At 40.1% G+C, this 16,770-nt stretch overlaps 2 protein-coding genes across 6 annotated transcripts in view; both read left to right on the top strand.

Annotated features, from left to right (window-relative positions):
• Nucleotides 1–3,502: 3,502 nt before the first annotated feature.
• Nucleotides 3,503–7,850, top strand: LOC104589768 (uncharacterized). Its single transcript, XM_010248201.2, has 2 exons — nucleotides 3,503–6,435; nucleotides 7,212–7,850. The coding sequence occupies exons 1-2, from the start codon at nucleotides 3,624–3,626 to the stop codon at nucleotides 7,586–7,588; spliced, it is 3,189 nt and encodes a 1,062-aa protein (XP_010246503.1). The 5' UTR covers nucleotides 3,503–3,623; the 3' UTR covers nucleotides 7,589–7,850.
• Nucleotides 7,851–8,601: 751 nt separating this feature from the next.
• LOC104589761 (putative plastid-lipid-associated protein 4, chloroplastic) overlaps nucleotides 8,602–16,770 on the top strand; it is a 30,400-nt gene continuing 22,231 nt past the window's right edge. For 2 of the 5 annotated variants that reach the window (XR_016081404.1, XR_734014.2), the window contains exons 1-3: nucleotides 8,604–9,110; nucleotides 10,149–10,262; nucleotides 13,592–13,690. Coding sequence is in view for 3 of the 5 variants with exons in the window: in XM_088896706.1 (XP_088752832.1) it covers nucleotides 8,775–9,110; nucleotides 10,149–10,262; nucleotides 13,592–13,690; nucleotides 14,614–14,670 (606 nt within the window). In the remaining 2 variants the exon portion in view is untranslated. Of the gene's footprint in view, nucleotides 9,111–10,148; nucleotides 10,263–13,591; nucleotides 13,691–14,613; nucleotides 14,671–16,770 lie in introns of all 5 variants that reach the window. The other 3 variants (XM_088896706.1, XM_010248187.2, XM_088896705.1) reach the window with 3 other exon arrangements.

Raw genomic sequence — 16,770 nt, 5'->3', positions numbered from 1 at the left:
GAGGGACCGAAATGGTCAATTCGGCAAAAAACATAGCTCGAAGACACCAGTACATGAACAAAAAGACTTTTCATTTCAAAACAGATATGTACATTTCTTTTCATTTCATTTCATTTCACAAGCCCGGGGCTACTTCATCGTTATCAGAAGCCTCTCCGACAACGCCCGAAGGACCTGCCTCCCCCTCGGAGTCTGGTTCGGCATCCGCGGCATTTGCCATCTCTGGAGTGATGCGCGAAGTGGATATGGCGCTGGTATCGAGATCGGGGTACGTATTCCGGATCATCCACCGACTTAACTTGAAGCCCCTCCTGTAGGAGTCTACCATCAGGTCATCGAAATCCGGCGAAGTGATGTAATCGCTGACAACCTTCTTCCTCGCGTCTTCGATACCTTAAGAGAAGATCTGAGTCCTCTCCCTGATATCCTCCTGAAGATATTCGACCTGGTGCTCCAGGTCCAGCTTCATTTCCGCCATACGCTGCACCACCACCCCCATGGCCTCGGCGTCCCTCTGAGACCTCACCTGCCTAGATCGCGCACGGCGAGCAGCAGCATCAGCAGCACGAGCATTCTCCTCGGCAGTCCGAGCGGCCTCCTCGGCAGCTCGCGCCTGCCGCGAGCATTTCTCCACCTGGTTCGCCAAGGCATGAATGGAGGAGTTCACCTATCAAAGGAAAACGAGGTCAGAGAAACGAATGAAAAAATAGAAGCCAAGCTCCGAAGAAGGGATCACTTACCACCATGGCATGAGTAACGGCACGGCAGGCCACTTGGTGCAGAGGGAGTTCAGTCCACGCCGCAACTTCCTCAGGAAACATTGCCTCCTTACTCCGTTGAAGAGCATGCACAGGCGACAGCACGCTCCTGAAATCCCCCGGGGCCTCCGAGCCCGACGGCCCAGCTCGCATATGAGCGGACTCGGAATAGGCGGGAGCCCCCGTGTGTGTGGTTTCTGCATAAGGACCCCCCGTGTGTGTGGTTTCAGCATAAGGAGCCCCCGCCGGCCCCTGCATAGGAGGAACCATCTCAGGCCCCTCTGCCGGACAGTCCGGCACCTCAGTCTCCGCAGCTCAGGATGGCTCGGCGTGAGCTCGCTTAGCCACCCGCTTTCTCCTCTTCATCCCCTCGAACAAGTGCGCACCTCGTGACCCTCGAGAATCCATTGTACCTGCGAAAAGGAGTTCGGCATCAGTAAGACGTAAGCGAAGAACAAGACAAGATCACTAGGGAAAGAACCTACCCGAACTCAGGCCCGCAGCAATAAGCTTGGCCTCCGTCAGATACCATTGGCAATCCAGCCCAAGCCGCGCCCATTGCCGGAGGCCCTCCGCCGTCTCCTCATCAAGTGTGATGCCAGAATCAGGAGCGGCCACTCCTCAGCCGGTCTGAAACGGCCACCCCATCGCACTTAGAACCCCGAAATAGTCCTGCTTCCACGCCGGGACCTTATTGGGGAGTCCATGTAAGAGCTTGAAGCCCGGGCGAGGGGACAGGTAGTATGCCCGCCTACGCCCAGGAAGGGGACCCACTTGCTTTTTCAACATTAAGATTGAAGAAAAAATCTCCAGATCCAGAGGGAAGTTCTCGTCGCAAAATAAAGAGATCGTTCCCACTAAGTTCCTAATAGAGTTCGGGTGAAGCTGGCCAACCATCACACCGAAGTGGTTTAGGACCTTGACAAGAAGAGGGTGGAAGGACAGTCGCAGCCCCGCAGCGAGCTGTTCCCGGAAAATCACCATCTCATCGGGTTCATGTTCCCAAGGAAAGCTCCCCGTAGGGATAAAATAACCGTACTCACTGGGCAAGTTATAGTAGTCTACGAGGGTTTGAAGTTCCTCAAGCGTCATGGTCGAAGGGCCGAACTGATCTACAACCCGGCCACGGCGGGAGGTGGATGCCGACCTACCCGAAGCACCTCGGGTGGTAGGCTCGACCCCTCCCTCAGGACCTACATCGGGCTCACTTGAACTACCATGGGACGCAAACTGGTTCGTAGAACCCACATCAGACCCGCTTGAACAGACGGAACCCTTCAAACTAGACATCGCGAAATGGAACGGGATTCCAAGAAATACTCACCCGGGAAGAAGACCGAAGCAGACCGCGAGAACTCGAACAAGCAAGACCTGGGACGCAAACTGAAAAGCCTGGACGCGAGCTGAAATTTAAGGCGCGAACTCAAGATATACGACAATAGCAAGGACGGGCCCCCCCCCCTTGCGCACTATTTATATCCACAGCGTACGGAAAGCGACGGCCCAGATCAAAGCCAATCCAACGGCCCATAACCACGCTAAAGACACACGTCTTCCAAAAACCAATCGGCGCACGTCTTGTCAGAGGACACGTGTCGGCACGCGTCTTCCCGAAACTGATGGAGCAACGGCGCACGTCCCCTCGCAATAAAAGCGTCTGCAGCGCAACTCCCGAATAACTGCCGTCACGACTTCCGAACACGCGCCCCTTTTTGAAAATCAAATTGGAGCAAGCGCACTCAGCACGGACCAAAACCCTCCCACTAGCTTGCAAACTCCCCGCGCCAAGACGGAACCGTTGTCACAGGGAGTGGGGGGCAATTGATGAAGGGAAATTTGGCCCGACCTCGCGATCGCTTGATGCGTGGCAAAGGCAAGCAGCTCGGGACAGTAGGGCACCCAAAGCGAACATCGGAAGCAAGTCCAAACTCACTGCCGAGCCCCAACCCCAGACCGCTGTATTTAGTCCGAGTTCCTTGTTAAGAGCGAACTCCCTGTTAAAGGTCCGAAGTTCCCTAAAAACCCGAGCTCCCTAAGTCCTAGCTCGGTACTAGGGGCCCGAGCTCCCTAAGGAGCCCGAGCTCCCTAAAGAACCCGAGCTCCCTAAGAGCCCGAGCTCCCTGCGAGGAGCACGAACTGTACTGGGCCCCAAGCCTCACAAAGCTGGCCCGAGCTGACCCGTGGTAGCTCGGAGCACTCCAAACCGAACTCAAGGCACCTCGCTCGCCACTCCAACACTTCACTTCCAAAGCACCAGGCCAGCCAGGCGTACCCGATACCAAAGACGTCTTTATCCAAGGGCGGCGTACCTGACTGATTTGGGATCTGACGCCTGACAACCACCTTTCAAACGGCTTCCTGCCACCGCCACCTGCTACCGTCGTCGCTAGCCGCAGAGACGGCTCCGACAAAAGGAACAGTGGCGGTTCTGTCTGACCAGAGGAAATGACACCCGAACTGGCAGGAGTTCAGAAGTAATCATGTCCGATCTGACGGAGGCCTGGAAGTGAGTGCGCGAGGTGGTTATAAAAGGCTTCTACCCCCCCAGGGATGAGGTATGCTAACTTCCGCGCTATCTGGTTATTCTTGCCTTTGAAAGACTCTAACTTGAGGTTCGGAGCCCTTACGCCGGGTTTCTCCCCAGAGCCTCTCTTCTCCTCCTGTTTCAGGTCCCTGTTACTCATTTCGGAGGCAAGATCATCAACAGCTAAGACCGGCCAGATTGTGCATCATCAGAACCCAACTCACCTTTGATCCCAACAATGTTTTGGCTAGCAACTGGACGACCAGTGCCTCGTTCTGTAATGGATCGGGGTATCTTGCAGTCGCCGTCGGCAAAGAGTCGCTGCTCTTCGTCTTCCGGACATGGGTCTGGTGGGCACCATTGCACCGAATATTGGCAACCTCTCCTTTCTGGTTTTGCTCCACCTCGGAAACAACAGTCTTCATGGACACCTGCCAAATGAAGTCGGTCGTCTGCGTCGCTTGAGGGTGTTGATTCTGCAAGATAACAAACTGGAAGGCCACATTCCTTCAAGTTTATCGCAGTGCTCGAGGCTTCAAGAAGTTTCACTTCCTTACAATAGATTCACTGGAAGCATACCAAGTGAACTGGGCAATTTATCAGAGCTACGCGAGTTGTTTATCGGAGGTAACAAGCTTCAGGGAAGTATCCCATCTTCTCTTGGTAACATCTCTACGTTACAGAGTTTGGCCCTGGAGAGAAACACTCTGGGTGGAAGTATCCCAGAGGAGATTGGTGATCTCATTAATTTAAGGGAATTGCTTTTGCCAGAAAACCATCTGTCAGGCCTAATTCCTTTGTCAATTTTCAATATTTCTTCTCTTCACATCATTGATCTCACTGAGAATAGCCTCTCTGGAAAGCTCCCCAATAATATATGCCTCCATCTTCCAAACCTTGAAGAGTTATATCTTGCGGACAATCAGATCAGTGGGTCAATTCCATCTGATCTGTGTCAGTGTGGAGATCTCTGGGCCCTATCTTTAGCACAAAACAAGTTCACTGGAAACATACCAAGAGAAATTGGATGCTTAACTGAGCTTTTGTTTCTGTCACTTGGTATTAACCACTTGACAGGTTCTCTTCCACCTTCCCTGGGTAACATTTCAAAACTAGAGGAGCTCTATTTGGGTGAAAACAGCTTACAGGGAAATGTTCCTAAAGAGTTGGGCAATCTTTTAAATTTGAGAAGCTTAAGCTTAGGCATGAATAATGTTTCAGGTGAACTCCCTGAAGGGATTTTCAACATGTCCACTTTGCAAAACATAGAGTTCCAGATTAATCATCTTTCTGGTGGTGTTCCTGAAACTGTTGGCCTCTGGCTTCCCAATCTGGAAGTACTCAATCTGGCTCACAATCAACTTAGTGGATCAATTCCAATTTCCATATCAAATGCTTCCAAACTCGGACTCATGGATCTATCTGAAAACTTCTTTGGTGAATCAATACCAATGAACCTTGGCAACTTGAAACAACTTTGGTTCCTCAATCTTCATGGTAATCAACTAAATAACCAGCCAGGAGCTAGTGAGCTTGACTTTCTTACTTCCTTGACAAACTGCAGAGTTTTGGAAGAATTGTCTATAGGGTCTAATCAGTTAAACGGAGTACTTCCAGATTCTGTTGGAAATCTTTCCACTTCTCTGATAAAATTTGACACATACAATAGCCAGATCAGGGGAAGCATTCCTGTTGGAATTGGGAACTTGAGTAACTTGTTAGAAATTAGGTTTGACAACAATGAATTTAGTGGAACTATTCCTGCGACCATCGGAGAGCTAGGGAAGCTTCAAAGGTTGTACCTTAATGGGAACAAAATAGGAGGAAGAGTTCCAAGTGAACTTTGTCATTTGAGACACCTAGGTTACCTATTGCTGGGAGAAAATAAACTCTCAGGATCAATACCAAGCTGCATTGGAAACAATAGCCAACTTGAAATAATCTACTTAGAGTACAATGCATTGACATCAAGAATTCCAAGTAGTTTGTGGAGTCTAAGAAATTTAGTGTCTTTGAATCTGTCCTCTAATTCTCTGGATGGAGATCTCAAGCTGGAATTTTCAAATTCAGCTTCCATTGAAGAGATAGATCTATCTCAGAATCGATTATCAGGAATTATCCCAACCACCATAGGAATTCTCAAAAGCTTACCCATCCTTGCATTATCCCATAACTCATTTCAGGGTCCTATTCCTCAATCGTTGGGAAACTTGATGAGCTTGGAAATCTTGGACCTCTCTTTCAATTCTCTGTCTGGTAAAATTCCCAATTCCCTAGAAGATCTTGTTTATCTCATAGATATGAACTTGTCTTTCAATAAGCTCTATGGAGAAATTCCACGAGGAGGGTCTTTCTTAAACTTCACAGCCGAGTCTTTCATGGGGAATGATGCATTGTGTGGTGAACCAAAATTTAATGTCCCCCCTTGCACCTCAAGTACTAATGTTCACCAACGCAAATCTCATTTGCGTATTCTCAGATATATTTTCATCTCCATTGCTTCAACAGTGGTCATAGTTGCTTTCTTGTTTCTGTTAATAATACATCGAACAAGGAAAAGACAAAACCCAGTTCAAGTTGATTTATCACCTCGGACAAGACACAAGCTGATCTCCTATCAGGAGCTTCTACGCTCAACCAACAACTTCAGTGAAGCAAACCTACTTGGAGTAGGGAGTTTTGGTTCTGTATACAAGGGGACCCTGTTCAATGGTATCACAGTTGCCATAAAGGTTCTGGATTTACAACTTGAGGGGTCATTGAAGATATTTGATGCAGAATGCAGAGTTATGAGCAGGGTTCGTCATAGGAACCTTGTCAAGATCATCACCAGCTGCTCCAACCTTGAATTCAGAGCTCTGATTCTCCAGTACATGCCTAATGGAAGCCTAGAAAGATGGTTGTATTCTCACAACTACTGTTTGAATCTCCTTCAAAGTGTGAACATTATGATAGATGTTGCATTGGCATTAGAGTATCTGCATTGTGGATATTCAGTGCCTGTGGTGCATTGTGATTTGAAGCCAAGTAACATCCTGCTGGACGAAAACATGATTGCACATGTAGCTGATTTTGGCATTGCAAAGGTTCTTACTGAAAACATGTCAATCACACGAACCAAGACTCTGGGAACTATTGGTTACATTGCACCAGGTAAACTTTAAATGCTGTTTCAACACATATCTGGAGATTTAGTAGTTACATTGTTTACATTTAAACACATTAGTCCTTGGTCAATATCATTTAGCTAACAGAAAATCTCTCTCTCTCTCTCTCTCTCTTAATTTATTATAAAACCTTCATGTATTTCTCTATCCATTACCAATTTTCTATTCAATTTACTCAAGGAAAGTATAAATTTTCTTACTTTTTTAGTTATGTTGCCTTTGACATTTTAAGTTATGCTTTCCATCAGACCCTTCCATATCATTGCTTTCCTATAAATGTACTTTGTCAATAAATTCTAGTCAGTTGTAGTTGAGTGCTAGAAAAAATACTGAGGATCCGTTTGGTTCACAGTTGGAAATGGAATCGGACGGCAATCCAAATCCTTCAGAATCAAAATTGGAATGGTCTATTTACTTCACCTTTTTGGTTCATACTGGGGCTGAAATGGATTCTCATTCCCAGGGAGGGGGATTCCCTCGTACGGGGAATGCCATTCCATCAGGAATGGGAATGGAATTTTGATTCTGTCTAACAAAACAGTTGGAATCAGAATAGACCATTCCAATTCCAATTCCAAACCCATATCCCACAAACCAAACGAACCCTGACAGAATATAAATAAGGTTGAGCAATTAGGTATAAAAATTATTAAGCAAAATCCTTACAAGATCTATCTACCCTCAACCTTGCTGCTATGAAATGAAAATAAAGAAAAATTCCCTATTACTCTTATGCTGATTTTATGATATATTCTACAATAGAGTACGGAGCGGAAGGAAGAGTTTCAACAAGAGGTGATGTTTATAGCTATGGGATCATCTTGATGGAGACATTTACCCGGCGGAAACCAACTGATGAAACCTTTGCTGGAGAATCAAACTTGAAGCAATGGGTAGAAGCATCATTCCCTAGTGCAGTTATGGAGGTTGTGGATGCCAATATTTTGAGAACAGAAAATGAAGGAGGCCTAACAACAGGAAGATACCAACGTTGTCTCTCTTCCATTATGGAATTAGCCTTGGAGTGCTCAAGGGAGTCACCTCAAGAGAGGATTGACATAAAACAAGCTGTGGCTCGACTTAAGAAGATCAAGTTGGAAATTCTTGCTAATGAAGGAGAAAATCGAGTAATGGGCTGAAGAATTATGCTTGTTATATTTATGAGAATACATGAATGAAACAGCATAATACAATAAAAAATAATTGACTTGGTGGCATAGACGCTCTATGTAAAGCTTGGTATAGAGAATGTAATCAAGAATCTAAGGCTGTGTTTGGCAACGATGCAAATAAGTGTAAATGCAAATTTGTAGAGTGTAAAACGGTTCATATAAATTGTAAAGTTGGGTTAGTTTTGCACTGACAAATTTAACTTTTTACTAAATAGACTTTTAGTTGTAATAGATGCAAGCACGAATTTCAATAAAGCATATGCTTTTTTATCAAAAACCCATTTGAATGCAAATTTATTTCTTTTTTATTGATGTATTTTTACATCTTATTATCAATGTAAATATCTATGGTGTATCATTTGTCAATGCATAAATGTAATGTTGCAAAATACAGGCATTTACCCTGAACCGGGATTTGAACTCCATATGCATCATTTCCAAACACAGCCTAAGTGGTTCTTATTGTTCAATGAAATATATAGAACCGATATAATCGATTTGATTTGATTTAGTACGGTTAGATAGAATCAACCCACTGACATAGTGATGCAAACAGGATACGAATTGAGATATATCTGAATCTAATCCGATAATATAAATCTCATATCCAATTCAAAGATCTGATGGGATCTTTCAGAGGTCAGCTCGAATTTGAATTCAGATATTGGAATCTAATCTGATTTGATTTAATTTCTGTAAAATTTAACAAATTATTAAAAGAAAAAAACATGATTATATAAAGAAAAACAAAAAAAAAAATACAAATATTTTATCATCTATTTTTATCATAATATATATGTCTTTTATGCGTTCCGATCCGAAAATCCTGGGGTATCTGACAACCGGTCCATTTGCACCCCTTGGATAAAATTTGACCGGAATTGGTCCAAAGGCTGACTTGACCAGTTTGCTCCAGCTCATGGCTGAATGGTTTAACCATCATGTCCGGTCCGGTTGTGAAACACTTGAGCATTATCGGAGTAGTAAAGATAACGTAGAGACTGAACTCCCACCCCCAGTCTATTCTTCACTTCTCTCGATCATACAAAACGAACAAAAACTATAATTTAAATTCCCCGCTATTTCCATTCTTTTCCATTTTTTTTTGTTTTGAAATTCTTGGATTCTGGCTTCTTCCTGAAACTACCAATCCATGGCTGTTGTTAATGCTTCATGTATTGCTTCTGCTAGTGTTCTACAAGCACCCATTCCATCCTCAAATGATCTGTTCAATTCTCCTATTTCAGCCATACCCATCTCATCATTCTCCTTTAGAAAGCCAATCCGCTTGTCTACAAAACCCAGCATCGACAGCGAGCTCTATAGTTCTGCAGAGCCTGCGAAATGGAGGACGAAAGTTTCTTTCTTTCAGTCTTTCCTGACGAAAACCAAAGACAGTAAGGGCCTGAAGGAGGAGCTTCTAGAGACAATTGCTCCACTTGATCGAGGTGCGGAGGCCACTCCTGAAGCCCAAGCACGTGTTGATCAGGTGGGTTTCCTTTGGTCCCTCTCTGCCTCTCGTTTGAGTTGTCTGTGCTGCTTCAGGATTGAATTTAGATCTCAATTTGTCTAATAAGCACAAATGCGGAATTATATCGAAACCCAAATGGGAACTTAGACGAGTTTTAGCAAAATTGACTAGTTTTTTTCGTTATCTGATTGAGTTTCTGTTGTTTTGGGATGTAATAAGCTTCAATCTTTGCCATATTGATACAGAGGAGAAAATCAGAATCGGAGAACGAAATATAAATCAAAGAGGCAAAGAGGGTCAGATTAGTCGTATTTGGTGTTCTAGATGTTGGCTGACAAGTTCCTGTGCAAGTTTAATCGATAATAATAGCTTCGGTTATACCCTATATTATTTGTAGTAGTTCATACCTTAGGATCTGCATGACATATCGCCTCAGAACGATCCTTTTTAGAAGCTTCTATCTATATAGAATCCTGTAATGAAAGTAAATTCATGAGGATGTAATCCTTCCTTGGTTGATTCTTTGCTATGTTTTATAAATTCCTGTCAAAGAGATGCCATTCGTCATACACTACATCATGGACATTGGTTGCACTCAGTTCTGCAAATAATTCATACCTTCGAGTCTATGTTGCTCAGACACTACAAATGAATATTGTACTGCTGTTCTACTCTTCTTTTCTGAGTGCAACCAATCCTCATGCAGAAATGCAGGATAGAGCTTTTGTTATTCCATTTGACTGCATTAAACTTGTGGTTTGGAAACTATGGCTTCTGTGGCATGAAGATATGGCTTGGGTTGATAACCAGCGCTTTCACTGTCATAAAAAATTTGTCTCAAATCTTCATGTAGCAATGATCTTTTCCACTTCATGATCAGATTAGTTGTTTATGATGATTTCTATGTATTGATATGAGGAGGAGCTTGTAGGTAATAGGTATTCTGGACTTAATCTCAGTCTTCAACTTGTGGCAATATATCTAGTTAACCTGAAAGAAGATGTTCTATGTTTAGTTCCTGACTTTTTTTCCTTAAGAGTTTCTTTTGTTGATTAGGTTGCACGTAAACTAGAAGCAGTTAATGAAATAAAGGAGCCATTGAAGTCCAATTTGCTAAGTGGGAAATGGGAGCTTCTGTATACGACTTCAAAATCAATCTTGAAAGCTCAGGTGCAGCGGCATCCCTAATTTTTTTTTTCTTCAAAATGTCCTGTCAATTTCCTAAATGCAACTTGTCTTGTACCAAAATTGACGGGCTTGTCTGAAATATCTTCTTCTTCTTCTTCTTCTTCTTCTTCTTTTTTGAGAGAAGGTAAGTTATAGAATTTCATTCAAAAAAAAAAAAAAAAAAGGAAAACCCCTGTAGAACAAGTGTGACTGTACAATGGGAAGTTACAATAAACATCTCCCCCATTTTCTATAGCAGCACATATCCCTGTTTGTTTACAAAAGGAGAACCATAAACAAAAAAATGAACTATAACTTCTTCCTTTGTAATACTTATGCATGGATAACCACGAGTGTATTTTTCCAACATTTTTCAGCACCACTGTATCTACTATTTTATCCTTGTTTTGGAAAATCCTCCAATTTCTTTCCTGCCAAATACCCCAGAACACAGCAGCTGTATTATGTTCCATGCTATATTGCCTTTCTTGCTCAAGCCTTCCAACCTCCACCCCTAAAAAAATCCCATGACTGAAGCTTGTGTGCATTCTCTAACCACAAAAAGGTTCAGCATCTTGCTCCAAATAATGCAAGCAAAACTGCAATAATAGGAAAATACGATCCACAGACTACACATGGCCATCACAAAAAACACGATAAGCTTTGTCCAGATTCATCCCTCTCTTTACCAAGTATTTTCTAGTCAAGATCCTGTTCAGGTATGCCTTCCACATAAATAATGCTATTTTAGATGGAATACACTTCCCCATATGGTGTTTCTAGGAATCTTCTGCTCATTGGATCTTAGACAAATGACTGCAGACAGATCAGACCGAAAATTTCCTTTCCTTTTCCAATGCCCAAATCTTCTTATCAGCACTGCAGTAATCCAGATGAATTCTATAAAGAAGTTGTAACAATTCTGTCATGGGTTCCAGCTCCTAGTCATTAACTTTCCTCCTAAACTGAGGCATCCACACAATATCGCATTCTGAATCTTCATACAGCTTGCCAAACTTTCATCTTTACCATATGCAATATCAAATAACTATGGGAAATTTTCCATTAGAGGTCTGTTAATCCATATCCACACCAGAATTCCTTCCAGAACCTTCCACCCCATTTCCTGCCTTGTATTTCACTCCTTCACCAAACAAATCCTGAATTTTTTCAATTCCCTTCCACACAGAACACCCATAAGTTTGAGAAACTTCTCCTGGCTGACTGGCTCCCACCCCATATTTGGTCTGAAATATCTTTTTTGGATTATCTTGTTGTGAGGAAAAGAAAATAGAGGGAAGAAGAGAGAGGAGAGGGACAGAAGAAGAAAGATGAAAAAATAATGAGAGAGCAAAAATAATAGGCTGGCGGTGCCAGCTTTGATATTTAGACCGTAGGGCAACAATAATAAAAATAGTAAAAAGACTAAAGTGCCCTTGCGGGACATAACTAAGAACATTACAACAGATTAGGTGTTTCTTAACTATGTTGTTCATTTTCATTTTCTTGAACTTGAAATTATATTCCTTTTTTTTCTGTACAAAATGAATGATCTTGCATATAGGACTAGTAAGGGTGGTGAAACCTACCAAATTTTTGGTTCTGGAAAATATGCTTAATATTAATTGTACTTTACTCATTATTGAAGTATCTAAGTAATCATTAGTCTTTGGTACCACTTCTCAGAAATCTAAACATTCATCCTTGTTGCCAGAGAATGAAAGATAAATATATATATATATGGTACAGAGTTATAGAAATATATAACTATATATACTTAGAAGCCCATGCAATAGTTTGTCTTTCTCTCACCAAGTATCATAGGTTTTTCTTTTTTTTTTTTATTTATTCTGTACGAAATGATTGATATCTGCCATATGATTCTTCAAAAGGCTCTGTTACAATGATCAATCTCTCCAGAAATCATTTCTCCATTTCCAACAGTCCCATGCTTTGCTCTCATCTTGTTTTAATTATTTACTTCTTATGCATAAGCATCCAATTTCAATAATTTCTGTGACAGAAATATAATTATTTATATTTAAGCCCACCTGAAAAAAAGAAAAGACATCTACTTATACCTTTCTTCCATATTGTAATTTGTAACCCATTTAGCCCTTAAAGTCATATCAAAATATTCCATGTTAAAATGTCTTCTGAACTATGAACTTCTTTAGAATTTTATCTGATTCCCTGTTCTAGTTTCACACATCTATCCATATCTAAATAATGCAGTCTCGAGGTGTAATCAGGTATTTCTCTCAGGATGATTTTCTTTGCCTGCTTAAATAACATTACCTTATTTTTCATTTATCTTTCTGATTTGGCATGCTACTTGTATCATGCTTTGGATACATTAATTGGGCAATGTCACCACTGCCATATAGGAATAGACATTTTGAATTATAGAGTGCATTGTTTACAAATATGGTTAAGAAAGGGAATTTTGGTATTAGAAAATTAACCTTAGTAACTTGTTTGACACATTATTTCAGGGCTTATGCATAAGTAATTTCTTTCTGTGATTTCTGGCTATTTTCTCCATAATATAACTGGAAATATTATAAAAACCTCATAAGAAATTTATTTATTTTTTTTAATTCTTTCCCAAACATTCCAATTTTTCAAATTAAGAAGTTACAAGTGGTCAAATGTTATGATCAATTCAATAGCAAAAGTTACTAATTGGCTATTAACTAAAATATTTATATAAATAAAAAAATAATGTTTCAATCATTCCATTGCTACAATAATTTATATCCATAGAACAAGGAAAAAAAATATACCAAAAAGGGCATGATATAGATCACAGGATCTTCCAATAACTTGATATAGTAAAACAAACTTCTGTTTATGGGAAATTCCTAGCTTAGGATACCCACCACTTTACAGAAGCTACATTGGGTCATGTTACTGGAACTAAGAACTTGGGAGGTTAATCCTGTTTTTGGGATCATCTTTGTCTTTTCCTCTTAGCATAATTTGCTCAAATATTTTTATTTCTTGTCACGATGTTGGATGGTTATTGTATGTTTAAGCTTTTACCTATCCTATCAGCTAATGTTATCTTATTTGAATATAGATAAACATTTCTCTTAAAGCTTCTTATCCAGTTTCTTTTTTCAGAAATTTTTTAGTACATATGCAAGGAATAGAGAATATTTAGAAAAGTGACTTATGATGAAAAAGGATTTCTAAAAGAGAAATACATTTTCTCTTACTTTTTGTGGTGCATGTGTGTGTATTTCCTCTGCAAATAACTCATATGCAAAATGTTACGTGCAAAATTATCTTTTTCTCAACCTGAATATCAATGGTCTTACGTGTGACAGAGACCAAAATTCTTAAGACCAAATGGAAAAATCTATCAGGCAATTAATGTGGATACATTAAGGGCTCAAAATATGGAAACTTGGCCATTCTTCAATCAGGTACTTCTCTACTTTATGGCTCTCTTGTGCTTATAACTATCATATGTACTATGGGTTCCTCATGTTTTAATTTTCTTATACAAAGAAAAAAAAAACATGAAACTAAATCATTACTAGCATCAAGCTGTCTTGGTCATGTATAGAGTCCTGACCAGCAATCTTTTTGGATTTTTTTTTTTTTTTTTTTGATTAAAGACCTCAGGCCACTTTCACTCAACAAAATTTTCTTGGTTTACAAAACCAAATTCTCTCAAAATAGGTAATATACTAATATCAAACTGAACCAAACATGCATACAAGAAGGTGATTCCCCCAATCGGTAATTGAAACTAGATGTGCCAATTTTTGTGAGGTGATGGTCGACCTGATTGGAAGACTTTTTTGTATGAGTAACCAAGATAGGTCTGAACAGTGTGAGAAGCCTCTTGCAGTCAGTGACATTCCATTTTATGTCCTTTGATTGATAGAAGTGTTTTCATAGTTACATGATCGATCACTTTGATTTTCAAAATCCGGGCTTATCATATGGTATATCCTAGAGTACAAAAAGTGATTCCCATATTACATAGCACCACAAATGTGAAAGATACTTCTTCAAGCCTCTATGCAATTATGCATCATAACATGCCATACAAAAGCAGCAGGGTCCAATTTGAGGCTGCTGCTGTGATGTGTGGAAAACATAGGTGCTATTGGTCCATAGATAATTCTCTGAGTAGAACATCAAACCAATGGAGACAACAAACTAAGAGCCCAGCAAGGATTTCCTTGTAGTATGAATGACCTATTGTTAATACCAAAAGATGTATCATCATGGACACTTAGGTGATGTGAACACATGAAAAGCATTAGTAATCTGAAGGAAATATAAATTATTAAATTCGTGACCAGTGTATCTCATATAATCCATATTGGTAGTGGAGGCACCATCACAGAGGATATATGCAAGAACAACAAGTTGGAGATGCAATCCATATGGGGTAAGGTTTTCAATGTCTACATATGAGTTTTGGGATATAAAGGTGAGCATCAGATTGATTTCAATGATTTATGTTTCTTTAGAAATAAGGTCTTCCTGATCAAGACAGACAGCATTTCCAGAACTCCTTTCTATTGATAAAACATGGATTGTACACCTAACCATGCTATTTCAGAGGGAACTTTCTGCATATTTTCTGAAGATTTTATAGGCTAATGGAGCACTTGTATATGCCTTATCCATGTTGCATCATCCATTCCTTCAAGGCTTTATTTCTGCGTGTGTCCCAAACCTACAGTGATTTCTATTTGCAAGCACAATATCCTTGACTTAGCTCATGGCCCAGTGTTACATGGACTTGGATATGAGAATCAGAACCCCATGTGTGTCTAGACAAGGCAAAATGAAGAAGCAAGGACTTGCAGATACATTATAGAAAAGTATAATCTATTAATATAGTCCATATTTGTTGAATTCTAGCAATACAAACCTATAGAAAAAGGTCTAACAGATATTTTTGTTACTTGATACTGATGACATTTTATAGAAAAAATCACATTCATTGTGTACATTAGCTGTTTATTTATGTTGAAGAAGCAAGAAGGAAAATAATATTGTCAAATAGAAATGTCCTTAAGAATCCATAAGAGTGTCGTAGTCTGATACATGTCTAAAACAGACACTTTACACCCATTTAGGAGACTCCATGCAAAATTACCATGGCCTAGTGCAAAACATGTGACCCAGTTTTATTCATCTCATAGCCCAAATGCAAGTCAATTCCAGAAAGCATTTACGTGGAAGAGAATATTCTTGGTTTTTATTTATTTATTTATTTATTTATTTTATTTTCTTGTACAAGGTAGCATTTCCCTAGCTCTTTTCCACAAAAGAGATTGCATTCACCCTTTCCATTTTATTGAATGGAATTTGGAATTGCATCCTCAAATTGCTTGCATAGAAGTCAGACTCTCCTCTTTGATGATGGATGCAATTTTCCGTTTCCTTATGATTGCTGATTCCATGGTTGGACAGGGTTATGAGGCTATATCCAATGTCTCCATCCTTCTTCTTTTCCATTTTTCAATCACTGCTATCTTCTCCTTCCTCTTCTTCATTCTTTCTATTTCTGTTCAAAACCACTATTCAAAGCCAATTTTGGAGTGGAGACCATGCTGTATCATGTTTGTATCGCCAATGCTAGGGAGAACATTCAGTAATCCAATTCAACAGTTGAATCAGCAAGTCCACTATCTTGACCTTGGTCATCTTCACCTATGTGCTATATAATGGTATCAGTAGTTGGGTGCTGATGGGTTGCATGGGATGTGGTTAATCCAGAAAGCCAACAGTCGCCCTGATTCAAGCTATAGGAGTCCCTACATGAAACAAAATTGACTGGAATCAAATTAATGGAAGTTATGAGGGGTAAGATCACTATTATGGTTGGGCCACTAAGAAAATTTCATAAATAACACCAAAAATATCTCCATCAAAATAACATAAAAAAGATGCCTAAATTTTGCATGATTTTATATATTAAACAGTGTTGACATATGAACATTCATAGAAGCCTTGAGTATTAAGCTAAAAAATTGAAATGTAAAAAAACGTATGTCCTGTTCCCTAACTTGTTAGCTGGATAAAAAGTAAAAGATAACCTAAATTTAGGTGTCTAGATAACATTCACTTTACGGTGATCAAAAAAGATAATATTCACTTTACATCTTAATTTTTCTTTTCTCATGTATCGGGAAATTGCTATTCAAAGTTCATACATGTGGGAAACTACACGTGCAACCCCTAGAAAGGGCAAAAAAAGAATGCATAGTTCTGAAATATTAGTGAAAAAAAAAAGCTGATAAAATAGAAAAATATGAGAAGAATAAGAAGGAAGAGAATGAATGAGATGTCTTGATTATGCCCCATTTTACTAATATATATATATAGATAGATAGATAGATAGATAGATAGATATAGATTTAGATTTAGATATTAAAGGATCAAATTACAAGTCATCCCTTAATTTGGCTTCTCAATAGCAGCACAAGTACAAAGACTATATTTACCCCATCCTTGTCAACATGCATAAACTATAAAA

This window comes from Nelumbo nucifera, chromosome 1, assembly GCF_055504915.1.
Source record: "Nelumbo nucifera cultivar China Antique chromosome 1, China Antique-T2T, whole genome shotgun sequence".
Classification (NCBI taxonomy): domain Eukaryota; kingdom Viridiplantae; phylum Streptophyta; class Magnoliopsida; order Proteales; family Nelumbonaceae; genus Nelumbo; species Nelumbo nucifera.
Note: the sequence above shows the minus strand (reverse complement) of the source record. Positions and strands in the feature narration are given on the sequence as shown.

Coding starts and splice junctions, on each gene's coding strand:
- LOC104589768 (XM_010248201.2), top strand. CDS start 3,624: ATGGGTCTGGTGGGCACCATTGCACCGAATATTGGCAACCTCTCCTTT. Junction 6,436..7,211: donor TATTGGTTACATTGCACCAG/GTAAACTTTAAA, acceptor ATTCTACAATAG/AGTACGGAGCGGAAGGAAGA.